Raw genomic sequence first — 25,976 nt, forward strand, 5'->3', positions numbered from 1 at the left:
ACTTAAAAATATAAGACATTTCGCTTGGATTGCTTATTTTTGAAGCTTGAGCAGTATTATGTTATGAAAACACCATAAATAATAATAATAAAAAAAATAAATAAAAAAAGAGAGAATAGTGTGTTGTGGTCTTCATTAAAAAAAAATGTTGATTAACCTTATTAGCCTTTGGCTTGTGGAAACTTCCCCGTGAGACAACTACCCCCGGTCTCAACAAATGTTATAATTTTTATACAAATGAATAATAAATCCACCATTATTATAATATTGATGTCTGTATAATAAATTATAACACAAGTGGAGACTGGGGGTAGTTATCACAAGCCAAAGTCTACATTCACTAAGGTTTTGAGTCAAATGTAAAATTACAAAAATGTGTACTTTCATGAAATATTTAAAAAAAGATCAATTAAAAACGATCTACAATTAATTTTTTTATACATAATTCCTGAAACCAGGAAGTGAGCTAGTGGCTCCATTACAATATTTCGAGATTATAGTATATTGACTGGCCCTGTTATACACTGATGGCTTGTATACTATGACTGCATTAGATTCACAGTTTCAATAAGATGGAAGACGAAAGACTGAAACCTCAGCAGAGACTATCATTAAGGTGCTAAGATTTCCTATCGAACTGTCAGATGCAATTTTTAGAACAATGCAGTTACTGAAGACAGGACCTGATATGAGGGGGGAAAAAATCTGTTACTGTGTAAAGAAATAATTACAGATGTGATCATTTCTTTATCAAAAATGCCACTAGTTAAAGAAAAAAAGCAGTTGGTCAACTGCCAGACGGAGAACCTGACTTTGAAGAAACAGGTAACAAATATATATATATATATATATATAATGATATATTATAATACCTAGGCCTATATTAAAGTACAAAATGTATTTTCAGATATTTCTCATTATGTGCATCTTGTAAAGGAAAAACATTTCCTGGGGAAATTAATATTTAATGCCATTTTGGAGCAAAAAAAAAAAAAAGCATCAACATCAACATTTTAAAAACTTGCTTTAATAACTGGAAAGTGTTTATTTGCACGAAGAAACTCTCAACATTGCCATATAATACAAAAGTATGACTTCACATAAGGTTTTCATAGCCATATGCATTATTTGAGCACTATTGTAGGTAGTACTAATAGGCTACAATGTTAACTGTCATTTATACAACGTAACCTATGAAAAGCTTGTTTAAAAAAAAATGTTTTAGCAAAGCCGTTTAGATGAGATACTTATCAATTAAAACAAACCTGCATTCATATAAAATATATATTTAACTCAGGAGGGCATTCACCTCATACATAACTAATGTGTAAATGACCTTGAATGTTTACAAATGGACATGCTAAGAAAAAAGTAAACATTGCTAATTATTACTACAAAACATTAACATTAATTAGCCATTTCCTCAAGGATGTTTTAAAGACAAAGGCAGGTACATGTAACAATGCCAAACATTACTGTAACAAAGGAATTATTCAGGATTTTCAGCTATACATCCTTGTGAACCATACTGTGGAACATTTTTAATGTCTCTTAAGCTATTTCATTCATACAAATATACCTAAAGTTCCATACATCATCTAGACTGCATCAATGCAGTATACACAATTCAGTCTACGTACTGTACAAACATACCATTTAATAAGCATTTCACAGAACTGTAGAGGAGAACAGACTGTATAAACATTTACAGGCTGATTCAGAACTAGGGTAAAATACCAACGTAATTTCAAAGCAGATAAAAGCAATTAAGCCTACGTAAAAAAGAACAATGAATTGTATTTACATTTGATCTGTTAACAAATAACGTTCAGAAAACTGAATGAGTTTGAATAAACTGCATTGCAGGAAGCGGAGTCATCAAAAAATTTGCCCTTTATTCAGTCACTGGGCTTTGATAGGAAAATTGGGTTGGTGATTGGGACTGGAGAGATTCTGTAGAAACAGCATGACTTTGGTGCTGATGCTCCTCCAAGAGACTTAGAAAAGCAAAGGCTTTGTCACACTCTGTGCATTCATAGACAACTTGTCCTACATGTGTTTCTTGGTGCTGTCGCAGTTGTGAAGGCATGGTGAAGGATTTATAGCACATATCACATCGGAAATCTCCATGGGACATGCTCAAACTTTTTTCAGCATGTTTCCTTTCATGTTTTGAAAGATCATATGCTGTAAGGTAGGATCTGTTGCATATTGAGCAATGGTGTTGCCTTTTTGTGTCATGTGTTTTACTGTGAGATAAGAGAGCTGGTTCTGTTTTAAAGGATTCTGAGCACACATTACATTTGTAGGGCCGTTCACTGTGTATCTGCTGGTGCTTTGTGAGGTACTTCTTTTTTTTAAACCCTTTCTTACAAACCAAGCATTTGAAAGGACGAGGATCTTCATGATGCTTTTTATGGTGGTCTGCTAAATTACTATTGGAAGAGAACCGTTTTTGACAGATGGGGCAATTAATGAAGTCTTCTCCAACATCAACCTCCTCCTCTTCCTCATCACCAACTTCAAAGTGGATGAGGGGATGAGAGGCTGATGGCACTGAAGGGTGCTTGTGCGACAATGTCATTTTTCGATTACTACAGTTGTGTTTGCGGAAAGCATCACTGCCAAGAAAGCTGTCACCACATTCAGTGCACTCATACTGCGTTGCGGCAGTCAAATGGCATTTTTCATGTTCCTCAAGGTCTTTCTTTGATGGAAAAGTCATATTACAAACACTGCACTTATGAGAATGAACAGATAGGTGATTTGCTAGCTCCATAGCTTGTTCAAAACTGTCAGGACAAATTGGACATTGGTAAATTTTTTCATGCTTTGCATTTTCTGTATGGATCCTCTTGTCACTGGTGGAAACACTTGGTCCAACAGAAGCCTCTTCATTCCCATGACTTCGTAAATGAGTGAGATAAAGATGGTGGTGGCTAAAACTCATGCTGCAATGATTACACTGATAAGAACGTGATCCTGACAACTGATGGCTGAGCTGGTGCTTTTTTAGGTGAGAACCATGTAAAAAATATTTGTTACATTCTGGACATGAGTAAGGTCGTTCTTTTGCTGGATTGCAACCATGTTCTGAAAGCTGCTCTGGATCTGAAAATCTCACTTGACAAATTCCACAACAATACTTGTACTGCTCAACATTACTCGATGAAAGGCTTCTACTGGACACACCTGGAGTAATTTGCTTTGTTTGTGGCCGTTCAGGTGGAATTAGAGGAGGAAGCTCTTCTTCTTGCTCTGTGTGTATATTGCGATGCTCTGCACGACTTGTTTTGCAGGAAAAGGTTTTATCACAAAGGTCACATGGAAAATTTTCATCGCGGTGCATAACCATGTGTTCAGCTAGATCTGATGAGCTTGTGAAGCTCAGGTGACACTTTGTGCAGCGGTGAGGACGTTTTCTGACATGTCTTAGCTTGTGCTTACGCAGGGCAAAGAGTGAGACAAAACCTTTACCACACATTTGACACTGAAACTCAGATTTGTGGCTTCGCTGATGTTGTTGCAGGTTTGCCAACTGAAAGAAGCACTTCCCACATTCCTCACACTCAAAAGGTTTTTCGCCAAGGTGGCATCTTTGATGATCCTCAAGACTTTCTGACGTTAAAAATGTTTTTCCGCAAACATGGCAAGGAAAGTATGGTGCTGAATCGGAGTCATTGTCACTGTCATCTCCATCTTCAAAATCTCCGTTGGATTCCTCCTTATCTGACTCTTGAATCACAGATGATTTTTTGGATTCATTATCAATAAGGTTTTTGACAGAATCCGGTCCATGTTTTAGTCTGCAGTGCTTTGCGTATGATGATTTTAAAGCATAGGTTTTGTCACATGGATGACACCTATATACTTCAGGGACCTCAGGTCCTGCTTTCACACTAGGTTCTTTAGAATTGGGCAGCTGTCGCAAAGGATGAGCCATCCTTTGGTGAATGCTCAGAGATTTAGCTGTCCAATACCTGAACTCACATGTGTTACAGACAAAGGGGCGATTGGGGTCATGACAAGATCTATGGATGTCAACATCAGAAGGAAAACGAAAACTCTTGAAACATATTGGACAGGTATTTGTTGTTTTTATCTTATGTTGGATGTTAACATGCCTCTGCAATAAACCAGCCTGACCAAAAACTTTACTGCACACATGGCATCGGTGAACATCAGCTGATCTATGCTCTTGATCCTCACGACCATGTTCCTCCAAATGGCTTATAAGTCTAAGTCCATCTGTAAAACTCTGATCACACTCAGAACACTGATACTTGTGAACAGCTGCATCTCCCTTGTCAGCACAACTTTCTGTCTCTTGATCTTTACATGAGAACTTGGTCTGCAGTACTCCAGTTCCTGTTGTGTTGGAACCCTTATTAAACACAAGCACTGTGTCATTTAGATTGCAATCCAATTCACCTGCATTTTCCAGGGTAGAGTCATTACTTTTGATGATTGTGTGACCTCTACATTTTTTCCTGTGTTTCTCCATGCTCTTTTTGCTCCAAAAACCACTATGACATTTTTTACAGGAAAATGGGTAGACTTCACTATGAATGCGCATGTGTCTACCCAGCCCAGAGGGATTCACAAATCGCATGTGACACTGTGGGCATTCAAGAGGTTTGTCAGGGCCTCTGTATGACTTCTCACGTAGCTCCTTTGCAGGTTTCTGACTGCTGCATGGTTGGTTCTGTCCATACTCCTCATCAAGTGGCTCTTGCTTTATGACTTGTGAGTGACTTGATACTAATTGCTCTTGTGGTTGAGCAGATCTGTGCTTTGATAAGAAATGCTGTTGGAGCTGTGAGAACAATAAAAAGCGCTCACTACAGTTTGCACAGGAAAAACCTTTTATCTTGCATGGGCTCTTGGGATTCTTAACCACTTCAGAGGATTCAGATGATTTTGAGCTGATGACACAGGTCTTTTGGTGTACCAACAGTGTATCCTGGAGAAAAAGGCCACCACACTTGTCACAAAGGACTTTTTCTTGTCTTTTGCCCTTTCCACTACATTTAATCAAGTGCCGTTTCAAGTAGTCTTTTCTGATGAAACGCTCTCCACAGCTGGCACAACCATATGGTTTTTCCCCTGTATGAAGACGTAGATGCACCTTCAGCTGTCCGGGCATCTTGAATCGGCGGGGGCAATATTCACATTGGTATTTAAATTTATTCATGTAGTGTACCTGTATACGTTGCAGAAGTTTTGATGTTTCTCTGCATGGTTGATTTGGAACATTGTTCTTGGCAGACTGTTCACTTTCTTTTAAAATCCTCTTACATTTGATCGTGAGGTTGTGTCTCCTCAAAGTCTTTACAGTACTGTAAGTTTTACCACAGCGTTTGCAAGGAAAAGGTTTGTCAGTAATGTGCAGCATTGCCATATGACGCTTCAAATCGCTCTTGGTGGACAACTGCTTGGAGCAAATTTTGCATTGCAGTGTTTCATTTTCTTGCTGCTCTTTGCTTTGGCAGCCTGTGGCCAAGCTGTCTAGACTCATCTTGACAACTCGCACCTCAAGCCGTCGCTTTCCTCTGCAGCGTGTTTGGTGCAGTTTCAAATGATCATAGCGTGAGAAACAACTTTCACAGGTCTTGCAACGATATGGCTTGACATCTGTATGAGTAAGGATGTGCCGTCTTAGATATCTGGGCCTGGAAAATGATTTAGTGCAAAATTTGCACTTAAATTCCCCACAATATTCTCCTGAAACTATCTTGATCTCTTTACACTTTTTTTCTGCAGTATGCATAGATTTCATTTTTTCAGTTCCACCCAAACTTTCCAATCCACTTTCCTTGGACACACCATTACAAAAAGCCTCATGCTGCAAGTATCGCTGCTGACCGTCATATTTCTGTCCACAATGCATACATGCATATGATTTTTCCTTGGAATGAACAGAAAGATGTCTCAGGAGAAAACTTTTAGATCTAAAGCATTTAAAACATTGTGGACATTGCTGCTTGAATCTGTCTTTACCATTTGTTCCGGTTTCATTTGATATCTTGCCCTGGCACTGTTTTTCATGAGCATTTCTGTATTTTTTTTTGCTAAAGTTTTTTCCACATTTACTCCAAGCAGGTCTTAATTCTTCATTATTGCATATACTTTCATGTTCTTTAATTTTTCTTTTCCTGTAAAACTTCCCACACTTTGGACAAGGGAAAAGTGTTTTTGCTAAGTGGGCTCTTTCATGGAATTCCAAATTGCTGGGAAAACGAAATGATTGTGGGCAGTGTGAGCATTTATAGGGTTTGTTCTGTACCCCTGTGCATTTCTCCTGATGCAATTTAAGAGCCTCTTGTCTGTGGAAGTGCATTCCACACCTCAGACATGGAAAAGGCTTTTCACCAGTGTGAAGGCGGATGTGGCGAATCAGCACAGCACGACTAGAGAAATGACGTTTGCAGAACTGACATTTGGATGTTGAAGGTCCTGGCATATGAGTTAAACAATGCTCGCTAAGTGCCTTTGAATCATCAAAGGCTTTTTGGCAGACAGCACATTTGAAATCCTCTTTGGGAATTTCTTCTGCCTTTTGAGTTTTAGCCTGTTCCAGTGAGCGTTTTCTCTCATGAACAACCACATGTCGAAGGAGGAATACAGGAAATCTGAACTGCATTGGGCAATCAGGGCACTTGAGCAAGCCTTTTTTATTTGGATGGGACAGTCTGTGTTTTAACAAATCTCCAATTGATGGCAGAACTTTCCCACAGTCTGAACACTGTATTTTCCGCTTGTGCACATTTTTGTGAGCCATTAAGTGTCCATGTATAGCAAAATTTTTACCACAGTCTAAACAGCGAAAAGGTTTGTTTCCTTTATGATTTTGTAAGTGTTTTTTGAATGAGTGAGATGAAGTGAAGGCTCTTCCACAGAAGCGACAAGAAAAAGGAAGGCTTACATCCTCATCAGTAGACTCCTTGTTAGTTGGCCTTTGACTGGCAAAGCATGAGTTTTTCAAATCAACAGTGTTAGCATGCTTGTATTTGATTGCCTTTTTGTTTTTTGCAAGTAATTTATGCTTTGCTAGATGCCTGTAGAATCCAGATTTGCTAGCATACACAGACAGACAAAAAGTGCATTTGTAATGCGACTGATTTTGTATTGGCATGGTCAATGGTAACTCTTTGCCCTCATTGTTGGCTTTGATGGCTTCTTTGATCTCCTTTCTTCCTTTAATGTGCCCTTTTGATGTATACATCTTAAGCTTAACACAAGTGTTCCAGATATGTCTCTTGCGGTTACAGGCCTGGGTAAAGACATCTTTACACAAAGGGCATTGATACTTGTTTTCGCCAATCTTTCCTTTGCCTTTTCGTGTGTATTCTTTGAGACACTGTTCACGCAAATGCCGTGTCCGATTGTAGGAGTATTTAAACACACGAGTACAGATGGGGCATTGGAAGTTTTCTTGAAGTCTGCTCTCTGGAACTGAAGATTTGTCAGGCGGGACAATGTTTTTAGAACACTGCTCTCTTTTATGCTTGTTAAGATTCCATGAATATTTGAATGCTTTGTCACAAATCTCACACTTGAACGGCTTCTCATCAGTGTGTGATCTTTGGTGTGATTTCAGTTGTGCTCGGAGTCTGAAACTTTTCCCGCAAACTTGACAATATATTTGTGCAGGTGACTGGTTTCTATTGCATACATCCACAAGTTTGACATAACAATCACGAAGTCCTGTATTGGAGCAGTCCGTTTCAAATACAAAGTTCGGTATGTCTGGCTTTTTGAGGGTTGATTCTGCATGGTCTGCAATCTTTACAGAAGGTTCTAGTATCAAGGGCTGGCACTGTGCTTTACGTTTGTGACTTTGACATTTTTGAGCAGTAGGAAAGTATAATCCACAACATTTACATCTATGTTGGGTGACAACTATGTGCCTCAACTCGTGTTCTTCGTAAAAAGGTTGACGAACAAAGGACTTCCTACAGTACCTACATATGAACTTTCCTTTCTCCTCAGTTAGCCCTTTGGTGTATGGAAAGGACTTTAACTGATCATTTAGCATGACTTTGCCACAGATATGTTGTCCAGCCAATGTACCACCAGTGAAATAACATTTGCAAGTGGGACAATACTGAAAGTCATGCAAAGAATGAGTGGAATGGTAGTGCTCAATGAGCTCATCGGAACTTTGTTTGGACTCTTTGCATTCAAAACAATGGTATTTTTTTCCATCAGACGTTCTCTGCTCAGTTGTCTTAAGGATAACAACAGGCTGCAGTTTTCTTGTTTGTGTCTTGAAAGATAATAAAGGAACTCTTCTTTCATTGATAACATTTTCAGCAAAGAAATTTTGCTGTCCAGGACTTGTGGTTGTGGGTGTTTGGCAAGCACTGAGTACTGGTGGATCTTTTGGTCCATTTATTTCCTCATCAATCTGAACCCTGTTGTTAGATTCAAGAGCAATTTTTAAAAGAACTGGTGGTTCAATGTGATAAAAAGGATCTCTCTCAGGGATTTGAGTCATATTCTGACCAATTGACAAATCTGTCTCATCGACTCGGTTTACTTGTGCATATTCCAAATGTTGAATATCCTCGATTTTTTGCTCTGAACTTTTAAAACCAAAACATGACTCAAGGAATCCAAAACTACTCCGCTCGACCACTTGTACATCACTGGATGTAAAGCTTTTCTGTCCGTCTATCTGAAGTGACTTTCCATGGCCAGATGTCCCAGATGTCTCCTCAAATTCAGTTTTTGAGGATGTGTTTTCAGGATCTGCTTGCTTTCTTTCCATTTTGCATCCACTTAATGAATCTATGGCTGAGCAATTGTTTTCATCTCCTTTCAAATTGGATGGGGTCTTTTTCACATTACTCAAGTGGGCACAAGTGGAACTATCCTGAGTACCACCAAGTTCTTTACAAAGCACCACGGTTTCATCCACAGAGCATCCCAAATCATGAGCAAGAATGTCTCTCTCCCCAATTTGCTCTTCCTTTGACAAAGGCACTACACTATTGAAATCATCCATGGTTTGAACTTCTGCACACTGATCCTCAAAATTTGTGAGACATGCCCCCCCTCTCCAACCCTCACTCTCATGGTTTACATTTTCTACTATGCATTCATATGTGGTTATTGGAGGTCCACTTCCACTAATATCTTGTTGTTGATTTGTTTCATTGATATTTTCTTCCCCAGTATTATAGCATACATCAGAAAAGTGCATTGTATTGTCTGAATTTTCTCCTTCCTCCAAAGACTGACCAGGCTGGTGGCCACCCAGGTTAACTTCAATGGAAGAACTCAAATTGCAATCAAGATTTGCTTCCATTTCAGAGCAACTGCTAATATCTGAATAATCCACAAGATTGGCATCTGTCAAAGAAGGTATTGATACTTCCCTGTCAGAATGTGCCTCTAATGTAGACTCAACCTCTCCTGAGTTAGACCAGTGACATGGTGTCATGTAACCATTACGTTCTTCTTTATCCCTTGACATTTCTTGTTTATTGTTAGCTGAATTAATTTCTCCATGCAAAGATGATTCACAGCAAACATTCTGGAGAGAACCTGACTCTGTGTTCAATTCATTCAGGTCATATCTGGCAATGTCTTTCAAATCCATTATGCCTGAAAGGTTCTCCTTCTCAATTAATTGTTCTATTTTTTGAGCAAAGCTCTCCTCTGATTCCATTACAGTTCCTATAGAGGTTTCTGGGTTCTGGTTAGATGGAATCTGGGCTTGCTGGAGTGCATTCCATCCTTGCGCCATACTGGTGTCCTCCTAGAGGTCCAATGACTAGTTCTCCTTACAAAACTCTGAAAAACAATTTTCCATGCAATTAGCAAAAAAAGATTTCCATTTGTAGATACAATTTTAAGAAAGAATAATAAAAAAAAAAAAAATAAAAAATAAAAAAACTCACCACACTCTATCCGCTACATATCAGTGGGAACAATTTAGCTGATTTGCCCAGAGAGCTGCATAAGGACAAAAATCTGTAAATCACAGCATATATAATCATTATTCTATAAATATGATTGCTATCTGTTTGAACTAGTATAGCATGCACAAAGAACAAATAAAAATTATCATTACTAAACCTCATGTTGTTCCAAACTTGTATGACAATTTACATCAATATTCACAGAAAATCTTCCCCTCCCATTACAACTCTCAAATCAAATATGGCCAACCCTCCACGGACACGTTGAAGAAAGAATCGCCATTGGCAAGTACATTTTTGATTTTACTTGCCAGAGTTTTAACGACATGTAAGCGTACTGCAACTGAAAAAGATATTAAGCTAACCGAGGAGGCGGCATCTTCACATATCGTTGCTGTCTGATGAAAAGCACGTATCTCCAAAAAAATTATTTTTCAAGGGCATTGAAAAACTCCCTCATAAACAATCTTGAAAATGATTTGAAAATAACAGTCACCTTTAGTACCATAAATAGAATTCGGTCATTACACATCTGTTAGTGAACTGTTCGATATTTTAATTAGACTTCCATGGATTTTTGTTAGCGAACATGGAAATATACGGTTTTCTTATCATGGTTTCCAATTGTGCATGTTCAGTTACAGACTCGAGTCTAACTGTTTGTGTTCCCAGAACTCAGTTAGTAGGTTATCGATTGCTAGAGAATTATTTTTTTTTTATATAATCTGAGCTTTCACTTACTATTTTAGATTGAAATCAGTTTTATGACTAGGGTTTCTAGTCCGGTTGTTGAGTGGAGAGTTCAGTTTCGAGATGGGTTTTCCGTGTCTAACGCATAAATTGCCAGAATTAGCTTTCATTCGCGGTTTCGTGAAGATAGAAATCTGGCAACCGTATATGGCTGGTATATTCTACTTTTTAAAGCCACCTGACATTGTGCATGCATGAATGGCTTTGGATGTCAGGGAAATCACAGAGCCAGCACAATCTCTTTACTACACTTCAGCCAGACAGCTGACACTCTTCAAAACATAAGGGTGGGACATATGCGGTTTTGATGGACACTTCTCAAGTCCAATGGAGATACTTGTTAAACAGATAGCCTGACTGGTTATTTTGATGCACAATTCAAACAGTAGGAAGAGGTCATTCGGCACATTCTGTCTGTGTTAAAGTCAAAATTGCCAAAACACAGCGACGATATGCAGTATATAGCACTTATACGTATAACTTCACCTATAAAAGATCTCGCAATTTGGCCAATATGTTGATGAGATCAGATGTGGTGCGTGATAGACTCAAGATGGCGCCGAGTATGGCTGCTGCGTTGCGAGCTCCAACACAACATAGCAATGTTTTGTTTGTTTTGTTTACAATTCTTATGTTTTTTTGTCTTGGATGTTGTCTGCCTTATTGTCTACGACAGACAAACACTTTTGGACATTGGTTCAGTGATCTCACAACGAAAACCGGACTTCACATTCCTCAATGCCGACCCGCTGTTTACAAACACGCAAGCGGAGCCCTTTGTCTGGGCAGCACGGCCGCGGAAACGCAGGAGGAAAAGGGGAAACAGAGCCGGCGTTCTCATCAGAGTAAGACACCGCGCAAATCGACCCCCGCTACCCACTATTCTACTGGCAAATGTTCAGTCTCTGGATAACAAGTTCTGCGAGCTGAAAGCGCGGATCTCTTTCCAACGAGAGACGAGGGACTGCTGCATTATCTGCCTTACAGAAACTTGGATGTCTGCGGAGATTCCAGACTCAGCCATTGAACCCGCGGGGTTCTCCATGCACCGAGCGGACAGAGCGAAAGACCTCTCAGGTAAAACTAGAGGAGGTGGTGTATGTTTTATGATCAACAAATCCTGGTGTGATCAGAGGAACGTACATTCCATCAAGTCTTTCTGTTCTCCTGATCTGGAATTTCTTATGCTTCTGTGTCGACCATTCTGGCTACCGAGGGAATTCACAGCGGTCATTATCACTGCTGTGTACATTCCCCCACAAGCCGACACAGACCGGGCACTCAAGGAACTGTATGGGATTATAAGTGAGCAGGAAACCGCGCACCCTAAGGCCGCGTTCATTGTGACTGGGGACTTTAATAAAGCCAGTTTAAAATCAGTCGCACCAAAATATCACCAGCACATTAGTTTCAACACACGAGGGGACCGGGTTTTGGATCATTGCTACTCTCCGTTCCGGGATGGCTACAAATCCCTCCCCCGCCCACCATTTGGCAAATCGGACCACTCTTCCATTCTGCTTCTGCCCGCTTACAGGCAGAAATTGAAACAGGAAGCACCCACCCTCAGAACGATCCAGTGCTGGTCGGACCAATCAGACTCTACGCTACAAGACTGTTTTGATCACACGGACTGGGAGATGTTCCGGTCCGCTTCTGATGACGACATCGAGCTTTACGCTGATAGCGTAATGTGTTTCATCAGAACGTGCGTAGAGGAAGTGATTCTGACCAGAACTGTACGAATCTATCCGAATCAGAAGCCGTGGATCAATAGCGATGTTCGCGCGGCACTTAACGTGCGGACCTCCGCTTTTAATTCCGGGAATGCGGAAGAGCATAAACAAGCCAGTTATGCCCTCCGAAAAACTATCAAAACAGCAAAACGCCAGTACAGGAGCAAGATTGAAGGACAGTTTAACACCACCAACTCTAGAAGCATGTGGCAGGGAATTAACATCATCACGGACTTTAAAGGGAATAAAAACTCCGCCATGAACACCGCTGCCTCTCTACCGGATGAGCTAAATACTTTTTATGCTCGTTTCGAGGGAAATAACACCGCCCTCGCGGAGAGAGCTCTCACGGCCGAAGCTACAGAGGTTAGTTCACTCTCCGTCTCTGTAGCGGATGTAACCCGATCCTTCCGACGGGTGAATATCCGCAAAGCCGCGGGTCCAGACGGCATTCCGGGCCGCGTCATCAGAGCGTGCGCGAACCAGCTGGCTGGTGTTTTTACGGACATTTTCAACCTTTCCCTCTCTTTGTCTGTAGTCCCCACATGCTTTAAAACATCCACCATTGTGCCTGTTCCAAAACAATCAAAAATAACTTGTTTAAATGACTGGCGTCCTGTTGCTCTGACCCCCATCATCAGCAAATGCTTTGAGAGACTAATCAGAGATTACATCTGCTCTGTCTTGCCACTCAATCTTGACCCGCTGCAGTTTGCTTACCGCAACAACCGCTCCACCGATGATGCCATTGCATCTACAATACACACTGCTCTCTCCCACCTGGAAAAAAAGAACACTTATGTGAGAATGTTGTTTGTAGACTTACAGCTCAGCATTCAACACCATAGTGCCCTCCAAGCTAGATGAGAAACTCCGGGCTCTGGGCTTAAACAGCTCGCTGTGCAGCTGGATCCTGGACTTCCTGTCAAGCAGACGCCAGGTGGTTAGAATAGGCAGCAACATCTCCTCATCACTAACCCTCAACACTGGAGCCCCGCAGGGCTGTGTTCTCAGCCCACTACTGTATTCCTTGTACACACATGACTGTGTGGCAACACATTGCTCCAATGCCATCATTAAGTTTGCTGATGATATGACGGTGGTAGGTCTGATCACTGACAATGATGAAACAGCCTACAGAGAGGAGGTGCACACTCTGACACACTGGTGTCAGGAGCACAACCTCTCCCTCAACGTCAGCAAGACTAAGGAGCTTGTGGTGGACTTCAGAAGAAAAGACAGAGAACACAGTCCCATCACCATCAATGGAGCACCAGTGGAGAGTCAGCAGCTTCAAGTTCCTGGGTGTCCACATCACTGAGGAACTCACATGGTCCGTCCACACTGAAGTCGTTGTGAAGAAGGCTCATCAGCGCCTCTTCTTCCTGAGACGGCTGAGGAAGTTTGGAATGAACCGCCACATCCTCACACGGTTCTACACCTGCACTGTGGAGAGCATCCTGACTGGCTGTATCTCCGCCTGGTACGGCAATAGCACCGCCCACAACCGCAAAGCACTGCAAAGGGTGGTGCGAACTGCCAAACACATCATCGGAGGTGAGCTTCCCTCCCTCCAGGAAATATATACAAGGCAGTGTGTGAAAAAAGCTTGGAGGATCATCAGAGACTCCAGCCACCCGAGCCATGGGCTGTTCTCACTGCTACCATCAGGTAGGCGGTATCGCAGCATCAGGACCCGCACCAGCCGACTCCATGATAGCTTCTTCCCCCAAGCAATCAGACTTTTGAACTTTTGATCTCCCACGATCAAAATACATCAGCCCTGCACTTTATTACTCTTTTATCTCACACCGGACTGTCATAAATTATATTACTATTATTATATTATGTCTCTCTTAACAACTGACTATCAACCGACAGCCTGAATGTCAATACAGTACAATACTGTACATTCTATATATATATATATATATATATATATATATACACACTTTTTTTTAATATATATATTTTAATTTTTAATTTTTATTGAATAATGTGTATATATAGTAAAAAACAAAAACAAAAACAGCATATTGTATACTGTACAGTGTATGTTATTATTTGTATATTGTTGAGTGTAATTATGTATAACAGATGTTTAAATTGTGTTGTGTTAATTTGATGTTACTGTAAATTGGTATATGTCTCATCACTGTCACGACTGCTATGTTGATCGGAACTGCACCCAAGAATTTCACACACCACTGCACTTGTGTATATGGCTGTGTGACAATAAAGTGATTTGATTTGATTTTGATGACAAAAAAAAAAAAAAAAAAGTTTTCCCATGTAGAAATTGCACATCATGTTCTTCAATATTGAAATGCAAAGAATTAACATGTATTTCTAAAAAAAAAAAAAAAAGTATCGGATTAAATCTTGTATAACTTTTGCTCCACAAATAATGTGATTTTCTTCAGTGCCCATGTCCTTGAATGTACATTGGGAAAACATCAAGGGCACTAAAAATTTTAATTAGTGAGCACAAATTGGCCATCTGTAGATGCGAGTTCGAATCCAGGGTGTGCTGAGTGACTCCAGCCAGGTCTCCTAAGCAAGCAAATTGGCCCGGTTGCTAGGGAGGGTAGAGTCACATGGGGTAACCTCCTCGTGGTCGCGATTAGTGGTTCTTGCTCTCAATGGGGTGCGTGGTAAGTTGTCCATGGATCGCGGAGAACAGCTTGAGCCTCCACATGCGGTGTCATGCACATCGAGCCACGTGATAAGACTGACTATCTCAGAAGCGGAGGCAACTGAGACTTGTCCTCTGCCACCTGGATTGAGGTGAGTAACCATGCCACCAGGAGGACCTAGTAAGTAGTGGGAATTGTGCATGCCAAATTGGGGAGAAAAGGGGATATCTATCTATCTATCTATCTATCTATCTATCTATCTATCTATATATATAAAAAAAGTCATTGACTGGAATCATCATGTATTTATTGAACTTTTTTTTTTTTAAACTAGTCTTTTTAACAGTGGATTTCCTTGAACTTTACATATAATTCAACTGAAAAACAAAAAATTTAATACAAAATAAGATAAATATAAATATATACACACTTAAATATAAAAATGATAAATACAAATAAATTGGATCAAAAATAAATAAGATCAACTATGCTGTAGTGCAGTTTAGGGCTGGGCGAGATGTAAAAAATATTTTATCATTATATTTTTTTTTTCTTTTATGATTTTGCTTGATAAATTATATTTATTGAAACACGAAAAACAAAGACATTTCTAAATTTAAATAGCACTTTAAATGAAAAAAAGTAAAATAATGAAGTGATTAAAAAATGGTGTTTGTATTGTATTTTGGTAATAATGCTGCCTAAATAAATGAAATAAAACTAAATTATGTTCAAGGTGAACATGTATTATTTTATGATTTAATCACTTTCGTCTTTGATCTTTAACACAAATATATATTGTACCTGCAGAGTTGCTTTCCCAATGCACGCTAACAGCGTGGAAATAAAGCGAACTAAACTCGCATCACCTCCCGAGATGATCAGAGAAAATTTGCAGCATTCTCATAGATTACATTATTCTATCAAACAGTTTTCAGACGAATGAAAGAGAAAAGAGTGAAAACTCTTTACATATGCTTGTTCCACGAGACAGGCTCGCTGCATGCCCCTGAACAAACAGCGAATCAGACACAAGCATTGACGGCTTTTCTTTTGTCTGTTCTTAAAGATATAATAAAGTGTTAAGCGCATGTCATTGTGACTAACAAAATTTCTTGTCATGCATCACTGAGACAGTCGCCCACCTGTTGCAGGTAGATAAGCAAAATTACATCATTATTGCAATAATACTCAAACTGACTGGGTTACAAAAAAAATGATGAATAGTGAACTGACCCTTTCACAAATTAGACAAATTATAATAATTTTTATTTTTTTCCAAAGCAGACAGATGCAATATGATCATTATGTTATTCCCTTCCTCGGTTTCACCATTTTATTTATTTATTTACTTTTAGTTTTAGAAGACTAAAAAATGAACACATTTTTCAGAACAGTATTTCCGGTCAGCAGTAAAGCATGGGAAAAACATGGTTTAATTTTGGTAAAAAAAAAAGACACTTTTTTTTTGTTGTTGTTGTATGTTTATCATAATCGCAGTTCAAATCACAATTGAAATAAATTACTCAAATCGCAATTCTATTTGTTTGTCCAAGTTGTTCAGCCCTATCGGGTTCTTTATAAGAGCCCTATTGCCCAGCCCTAGTGCACTTCCACAACCAAATTAGACCTACTAAACATTTATTTAATATATAAAAATGACCAAAGGCCCTCTTTCCGTCATCTTGGCTCAAGCTGATCTAAATGTGTCACAGCCTGGCAGGGAGTGAGTTTGGGCTTTTAGGAAGGGGCGAAAGCATACCGCTGTAAAGGAAAGAGGTGTGCTGGATTTATAACACAAGACAAAACGAGAGCATCATTGCAAAATGGAATGCAGCACAATAATAGTTTTATCTCGACAATTTTGTTTTCATAATCGTTGGAAGCCAAAATTGTAATTGAAAAAAATTCAATGTATCGCCCAGCCCTAGATTGTACTTTTTTTGTACTTTTTCGCTTTTGATAATTTTAAAATCACATTTTATGTGACATTTCATTCTTACAGATGTACAAATTTCACATTCACATTCCACATTTTTATGATGTCATGAAATTGCATTTTTAATAAATGGTACAAACTGTTGTCACTATTTTTTGACAAAATATTCACAAGGTTGGAACCTTATAATGAAAACAGAATTACACATACAGTATAACAATTATTTAATTATTACATTATGAAAATGATTTACTATACCAAAACTACTAGGCAAAAAAATAAAAATAATAATAATAATTTTACCAAACCCCTGCAAAGATGCTGCAAGAGCCTATTTGTTAAAGCACTGTAAAAATTTAAGAATTTAAGTACAAATATTTCACAAAGTATGACTGTCCCTTTTAAAAATTATAATTTACACATTACAATTACTACATTACTAAAATTGTTACATGTTTTTTTATATGCACAGTATGATTTACATTAATATGTATAACAAGCACTAAATTGGTACTGTCTCTTTAAAAGAAAGTGTTTACGAAAATGTTTATGGTTGAATGGGTGCAGTGCACATTAATGAGAGAGAAGTTGCAGTTGTTTTTACCTCATCCGTGCAATGTGTGATTAAAATTTATATTTATTTTTTACTTTTTGATCAACAACTGATTGTAAATAAAGGATGTTAAGAGATATGAAATGAAAACGGAGTGCCTGAATCACGTCTTTGGACACACAATACACAAAACAAAGCAATAACGTGCGTTGACTTGCTTGTACAAATATTTATTGTACAAGTTATTAAATTCAAATCTAAAAGCTCTCGAGTTTTGCAGCTTTTACCTTCTAACAGATGTCCAACAGGCACGTCACACTGGTCTGTTTAAAATGGATAATCTTGTGAAAATAGTCAGTGGAAAAGTTTAAACAAAATCTTGAGCTGTTGTTAAATGCAATGTCAATGAAATTTCATGGCTCAACTAAAGCGATGGTGACAGGGAGAGCCACAACATCTATGCACCAACTGAAACCAAATAAGGTCAATTTCCTTCGGAGTGTGCTTTTACAAGCAGTAAAAGACAAGGCTGAATCTGGCTTCTTAATTGCCAGCTTCTTATTCAGTAAAAGTATAGTGGTGCTTAAGTTGTTCACCACTACACAACTCAATCTCTGGTGAGTGAAATCTGAATATGTAGGGGAGGGTCTCTATTTTCATGACAACATACTGCACATAAATCATTGCGTTACTGCATGAAAATAAACCGCAAAAAAGGCATAGTGTGAAAAACCTACTGTTTCTCCTGGATGCAGCTGAATTTCAAGCAGAATTCTCAGTTAATTTAGTATTAACAACATGTGTCCTTGTCATCTTTGTCTCTGCATGTTGATATCAGACACACTTAAGTAGTTCCGTAAAGTTCTCATGCTTACATATGGAATTGCCCAGATCCCGTTGTAAAAATTCACTATTTACACAGTCAACCATGACTTATTTACTCTAAGAGTGAACAACAACAGTGTGATTACTGAGATTAAAGGTGCTGTAAGTGATTTTAGCTGTTCTGGAACTTCTACCAGACTTAGCCACGCACCCTCTTTCCAAAACCCCACACTCCAAAGACTTGTGCGATAGAGATCGACTGACAGTTGATTTTGCCGATACCGATATACTAAGATGGGAAAACAGGCCGATAGCCGATTAATCTGCCAATCGATTAAAAAAAATCTATAATATGGATGAAAACTTTCCACTCAATGTATAATAGTGCTGACTGCTAAACTTTAGTATCACTTTCCATGGCAATACTTTCATGCATTTCTCCCACACTGCTACCTCTTTTAAAGCCTTTGCCATCTGAAATTAATAAAAATATTAATACAAATGTTACGTCAAATGTGTTTGTTGTTTAGCAATAACATAAAATATTGACTTACAAAGTCAAATAGCTACTGTTTGCTTCATCACTACTAACCATTAGAGGTCGACCGATTTTACAGATACCGATAACTAAGTTGGGCAGTACCTGCCGATAACCGATTAATCAACCAATAATTTTTAAAAAATTATACTGAATGAAAAATAAAGTAAAATAGTCCAGAAATTTATTACAAAAAGGTATTGTATTTTTTAAATGCAATATCTAAACATACACGTATATTAATATATATGAACTAGTATTCAAATTTTTTATGTCAGCTGATTTTTAAATTGATGCTGTTTAGTTAATCCACAAGAGGGCGCAATAAATACAAACCATTCAGCACTGTAATATTATTGAATAGAACATTCCTATCCTGGCTGTAAAAAAAAAAAAAAGAGCATTTCATTTTCAACTAATGTGCATAAAATAAAACATTTTAGTAGGTCCATATTCTCAAATGTTAAGTTAAAAGTAAAATGAGGGGGGAAACGCTTCAAACAGTTCACATGGTGTTACACTTGCACTGATTCCTACTACTCCAGACTCACGTTTCATAACAACAGTGAAATACCACATTGTTTTTTATTCAGTACAGTTGTATGTAGAGTAGCAATATTCACAGATAGCAGTGGTGTTCAGCTGAACTCGGTGGTGAAGCGGCTCAGACTATGAGCACAGACCAGGGGCTGTTCAAACAGATGGAACATAACAGACTGAAACCAAACGCGAGGATCGAGACACATTTCCAAGTTGAACATCTTTCCCGACAAAGCATTTAAACAATTCATGCTTAATCTGAGAAATGCTTATAAGAGAGCAAGACTCAATGGCCAAAGACCTCCACCAACTCTAGGGGCTGTTCACACCGAACGCTTTTGCAACCATTCATTTTTCTATGTAAACGCGCGCTAGACGAACATATTTGTTTCCCTTTGTTTTTGTTTATTCAGCGTCTCATGCAGGAACGCTGCTTTTTAGATGATGTGTCTAATTAAAAAGAACTTTAAAAGCATACTGAGACACCTGTTTTCTGTTAAACTGTAACTTGTTGTGCTAGCCTTTTTAGCACAACAATGTGATCGATTTGAAGTCATCGTATTACAGTGAGGATAAAAAAAAATATTGAATTGAAATCTGATGCGTTTGAGTCGTTTATACATTTCTCTCGGCTGCATGAAGACATTAATTTGCTTTCTCGCATCACTAGCTTTAAATATGCAAATTAGCTGGCTAATGAATGCATAAACATGACCAGCTGGATATAAACTAAATTTTAAATAGATGGTAACAATCATAACATTTAAACATTTGGGTATGACTTGTGTGTATTTGTCACATTGTTCTAACCACTTGAGGTTAGATTTAATGTTGGCGTCCTCTCAGCCTTGTCGGCAAAAATTCTGCTGTTCACTACCAATGCAGCATCTAGTCAAATTAATTACTTTATAATGATATGACAACATGTACTGTAGTGTACTGTATACATACCTTTTTGTTGTTGATGTTTTAAATCCGCATCTGAAGTGTTCCGCTCCATGCAGAGTGCAGTCTCACGTGTCAAAACAAACTCCACAAGGCATCAGTGATGTGATTTTTTTATTTCACCTCTAGAGGCCGCTCTCATACTGTATAACCACAGTGGAGCCTTCCCAGCAGCTCCAGCACCGGACGCAACGGGAAAACTATCGGTGTGGATTTTTGCCGATAACTGATAGTTCCAGAAATCTGTTATCGGTGCCAATCAATCAGCAAAACCGATATATCGGTCGACCTCTACTGACAATATTTATTATTTTATTTTATCATCATATTAAATCTATGAATGATGTACAAGAAAGCGAGAGAGAAAAAGGGATAGAAATAAAATCAAATATTGAGTCTTGTCATTTTACAGGTAATTTTAGAATGACATTGTCTATATTATTTTATAACAATGTGCCCTCTCATGAATATCACTTTTATATTTCAGATGTAGCCTACAGATTTTACCATGCTCTTTCACTTTTAAAATTAGGAAGCTTGAACAAAAGTTAATTTAGTCAGAACAGAGAAAAGTTTGGGAAACTTGGTAGTCAAAAAACTATACACCAGAAAACTTTAAAACTGTTCATGTGTGCATGCATTCATACAATATAGTGTGCTCATGACACACTTGATCTTCTGAAGCATGCAAAGTAGTGAATGGCCAAACAAAAGCAAAAACTCAGGCAGCATATTCATATAAGGTTTACATTAATGATTGATTTACTACCAACAATTAACTTTTAAATTCACTTAGAAGCAAAACTTCTTTGGAGCGCTCAGGTTTATAATAAGGGATGAGCATTTTGGTCATTTTGTCTACTTGAGAACTCAATGTAATTATTTGAGTACTCGTTGAGTACTCGGGTGGGGGTGATATGTACATGTGATACGTCTTTGGCTGCTGCATTGCGCCTCATTTCAGTGTTGTTTGGCTCCTTTTAAACTGTCAAAAGACCTGCGTAACAAGGTAATGGAACTTTATAAAGATGGAAAAGGATATAAAAAGATATTCAAAGCCTTGAAAATGCCAGTCAGTACTGTTCAATCACTTATTAAGAAGTGGAAAATTCTGGGATCTCTTGATACCAAGCCAAGGTCAGGTAGACCAAGAAAGATTTCAGCCACAACTGCCAGAAGAATTGTTCGGGATACAAAGAAAAACCCACAGGTAACATCAGGAGAAATACAGGCTGCTGTGGAAAAAGACGGTGTGGTTGTTTCAAGGAGCACAATACTTGTTGACCCACTCTCCAAACATAGCACTTATGGTTGTGACCATAAAGCTCTATTTTGGTCTCGTCACTCCAAATTACAGTGTGCCAGAAGCTGCGAGGCGTGTCAAGGTGTTGTCAGGCATATTGTAACCGGGCTTTTTTGTGGCATTGGTGCAGTAAAGGCTTCTTTCTGGCAACTCGGCCATGCAGCTCATTTTTGTTCAAGTATCGTCACATTGTGCTCCTTGAAACAACCACAACGTCTTTTTCCAGAGCAGCCTGCATTTCTCCTGAGGTTACCTGTGGGTTCTTCTTTGTATCCTGAACAATTCTTCTGGCAGTTGTGGCTGAAATCTTTCTTGGTCTACCAGACCCTGGCTTGGTATCAAGAGATCCCTGAATTTTCCACTTCTTAAGTGATTGAACAGTACTGACTGGCATTTTCAAGGCTTTGGATATATTTTATATCCTTTTCCATCTTTATAAAGTTCCATTACCTTGTTACACAGGTCTTTTGACAGTTCTTTTCTGCTCCCCATGGCTCAGTATCTAGCCTGCTCAGTGCATCCACGTGAGAGCTAACAAACTCATTGACATTTATACACAGACACTAATTGCAATTTAAAAAGCCACAGGTGTGGGAAATTAACCTTTAATTGCCATTTAAACCTGTGTGTATCACCTTGTGTGTCTGTAACAAGGCCAAACATTCAAGGGTATGTAAACTTTTGATCAGGGCCATTTGGGTGATTTCTGTTACCATTATGATTTAAAAAGGATCCAAACAACTGTGATAATAAATGGCTTCATATGATCACTATCCTTAAATAAAAGATCAGTCATATTTTCAAAATCAATGCCAAAATTTCACAATTTCTGCCAGGGTATGCAAACTTTTGAGCACAACTGTGTGTGTGTGTATATATATATATATATATATATATATATATATATACACACATACACACACACACACACACACACACACACACACACACACAGTGGTGTGAAAGTGTTTGCCCCCTTCCTGATTTCTTATTTTTTTGCATGTTTGTCACACTTAAATGTTTCAGATCATCAAACAAGTTTAAATATTAGTCAAAGATAACACAAGTAAACACAAAATGCAGTTTTTAAATGAAGGTTGTTATTATTAAGGGAAAAAAAAACAAACCTACATGGCCCTGTGTGAAAATGTTTGCCCCACCTGTTAAAACATAACTTAACTGTGGTTTATCACACCTGAGTTCAATTTCTCTAGCCACACCCAGGCCTGATTACTGCCACACCTGTTCTCAATCAAGAAATCACTTAAATAGGACCTGCCTGAAAGTGAAGTAGACCAAAAGATCTTCAAAAGCTAGACATCATGCTGAGATCCAAAGAAATTCAGGAACAAATGAGAAAGAAAGTAATTGAGATCTATCAGTCTGGAAAAGGTTATAAAGCCATTTCTAAAGCTTTGGGACTCCAGAGAACCACAGTGAGAGCCATTATCCACAAATGGCGAAAACATGGAACAGTGGTGAACCTTCCCAGGAGTGGCCGGCCGACCAAAATTACCCCAAGAGCGCAGCGACGACTCATCCAAGAGGTCACAAAAGACCCCATAACAACATCCAAAGAACTGCAGGCCTCACTTGCCTCAGTTAAGGTCAGTGTTCATTACTCCACCATAAGAAAGACACTGGGCAAAAATGGCCTGCATGGCAGAGTTCCAAGATGAAAACCACTGCTGTGCAAAAAGAACATTAAGGCTCGTCTCATTTTTGCCAGAAAACATCTTGATGATCCCAAAGACTTTTGGGAAAATACTCTGTGGACTGACGAGACAAAAGTTGAACTATTTGGAAGATGTGTGTCCCATTACATCTGGCGTAAAAGTACCACCGCATTTCAGAAAAAGAACATCATACCAACAGTAAAATATGGTGGTGGTAGTGTGATGGTCTGGGGCTGTTTTGCTGCTTCAGGACCTGGAAGACTTGCTGTGATAAATGGAACCATGAATTCTGCTGTCTACCAAAAAATCCTGAAGGAGAATGTCCGGCCATCTGTTCGTGACCTTAAGCTGAAGTGAACTTGGGTTCTGCAGCAGGACAATGATCAAAACACACCAGCAAGTCCACCTCTGAATGGCTGAAGAAAAACAAAATGAAGACTTTGGAGTGGCCTAGTCAAAGTCCTGACCTGAATCCTATTGAGATGCTGTGGCATGACCTTAAAAAGGCAGTTCATGCTCGAAAACCCTCCAATGTGGCTGAATTACAACAATTCTGCAAAGATGAGTGGGCCAAAATTCCTCCACAGCGCTGTAAAAGACTCATTGCAAGTTATCGCAAACGCTTGATTGCAGTTGTTGCTGCTAAGGGTGGCCCAACCAGTTATTAGGTTTAGGGGGCAATCACTTTTTCACACAGGGCCATGTAGGTTTGGATTTTGTTTTCCCTTAATAATAACAACCTTCATTTAACAACTGCATTTTGTGTTTACTTGTGTTATCTTTGACTAATATTTAAACTTGTTTGATGATCTGAAACATTTAAGTGTGACAAACATGCAAAAAAATAAGAAATCAGGAAGGGGGCAAACACTTTCACACCACTGTGTGTATATACACACACACACACACACACACACATAAATATCACATTTTAAAACTACAAATCTCTCTCCAATTCCCCTCCCCAAGAGCCTTCCATAAATACCAAATAGCTGCCCCATTTTTTATTAAATAAATCCAAGTTTCCCTGCCTTCTATATGACATTTCATCTCCATGCACCACTACTGAAATGATAGTGCTCCAGCCGACTTCCATCCCCTAAGGATGACCTGCCTGCCGATCATAACACTGGCTAAGACCCATTTTTATGCATTTATCCCCTATATTAATGACCGCCCCATCACCTAAAATACTGAGTATGGGGCAAAATGAAATTTGAGTGTCTAATACGTCACACATAAAACTCTGAACCATCAACCAAAAATCTTGGATCTTAACACACCACCAAAAAACATGGGTTGTGTCCCCATCTTCTAATTGGCATCGCCAGCAGGTGGTGTGTCTTTAACACCAAGCCTATATAATCTAGAGGGGGTCCAATAGAATCGATGTAAAATCTTGAATTGCACAAGGCGCAGACCCTTGCATCTCTAGATGTAGACTTGACATTTTTTTAGAATCCTAGCCCACACTCCCTCCTCCAATACCAAGTTTAAATCTTTCTCCCATAATATCGAGAAGTTGAAGCTCCGTCCCCCAGACTCTGAATTAGCAGGGAGTAATACACTGATGCCTCTTGACCTTTTCCAAAAGCAGTTATCACCACTCCCAGAGTATCTGCTGATTTAGGAGGGTGTATGCTACTCCCAAAAATAGTACAAAGCAGGTGGCACAGCTGTAAATACCTAAAGAACTGAGACCTGGGGATCCCAAAATGTTGAACCATATTTTCAAAAGGATCAACACTCCACTCTCATATAGGTCACCGAGCGTATTAACCTCCTTCACAATCCACTCTGTCAAGCAGTAAGGGGACTTATTAATACATAATTTTGGGTTCAGCCATATGCTCGAGGCAACATTTAAATAAATGTCTGAATTAAACACTCTGGACACTTTTGTCCATACCGCGTGCAAATGCGAGATAACCGGGTATAACTTAACTTCTCCGGTTAGTTTGATAGGCTTTTCATGGCAAAATAGGGGCAAGAACTTTGTTCAATACAAAACCAGGGAAGGGCCCTCTCAGGTGGAAGCTCAAATGTCTGAGACTGAATGCATAATAATAAAACAAAATCTTGGGTAGGCCTAGCCCACCTTTGTCATTTGGTCTATGCAACTTACTGAAATGTAATCTGGGACATTTACCATTCCAAATGAAGGACTTCACTACGCTACTGCTTGAAATAATAGAGTGGGACATCTATAGGGAGAGACTGTAGCAGGTAGTTGAATTTTGGAATACAATTCATTTTAATAACATTAACCTTCCCAATCATAGATAAATGTAATGAATCCACATCGCTCGAAAACCTTTTTATTAAAGGGTCAAAATGAACTAAATCACACAAATTTGCTGGGAATAAATTACCCAAATACTTAATGCCCTGTTTGGGCCACTGGAAGGCAACTGGTTAAAAAGCTGTTACCAGGCAGTGAGCAGTACTTAGAAAAAGAATTAATAACTCTGTGGAGGCAAGGCGTAGATCTAGTAGGGTCAGAGACGAATGATAAAATATAATCTATATAAAGCAAAAGCTTATGCGCCACACCTCCCGCCACCACCCCTGGAAAAACATCCTCTTATCGCGGCTGCTAATGGTTC

At 38.9% G+C, this 25,976-nt stretch overlaps 1 protein-coding gene across 4 annotated transcripts in view; it reads right to left on the minus strand.

Annotated features, from left to right (window-relative positions):
- The window catches only part of LOC127452412 (uncharacterized), a 58,434-nt gene that overhangs the window by 6,775 nt on the left and 25,683 nt on the right, over nucleotides 1–25,976 (minus strand). For 2 of the 4 annotated variants that reach the window (XM_051717816.1, XM_051717817.1), the window contains exons 3-4: nucleotides 9,909–9,981; nucleotides 1,008–9,801 (exon numbers count right to left, since the gene is read on the minus strand). The exons of 1 other annotated variant lie outside the window; for it this stretch is intronic. In XM_051717816.1, the coding sequence (XP_051573776.1) occupies nucleotides 1,895–9,754 (7,860 nt within the window). In that variant the 5' untranslated portion in view covers nucleotides 9,755–9,801; nucleotides 9,909–9,981 and the 3' untranslated portion in view covers nucleotides 1,008–1,894. Of the gene's footprint in view, nucleotides 1–1,007; nucleotides 9,802–9,908; nucleotides 9,982–25,976 lie in introns of those variants that run through there. One more of the 4 variants, XM_051717818.1, reaches the window with a different exon arrangement.

The sequence above is a fragment of the Myxocyprinus asiaticus genome, chromosome 15 (assembly GCF_019703515.2).
Source record: "Myxocyprinus asiaticus isolate MX2 ecotype Aquarium Trade chromosome 15, UBuf_Myxa_2, whole genome shotgun sequence".
In the NCBI taxonomy this organism is placed as follows: domain Eukaryota; kingdom Metazoa; phylum Chordata; class Actinopteri; order Cypriniformes; family Catostomidae; genus Myxocyprinus; species Myxocyprinus asiaticus.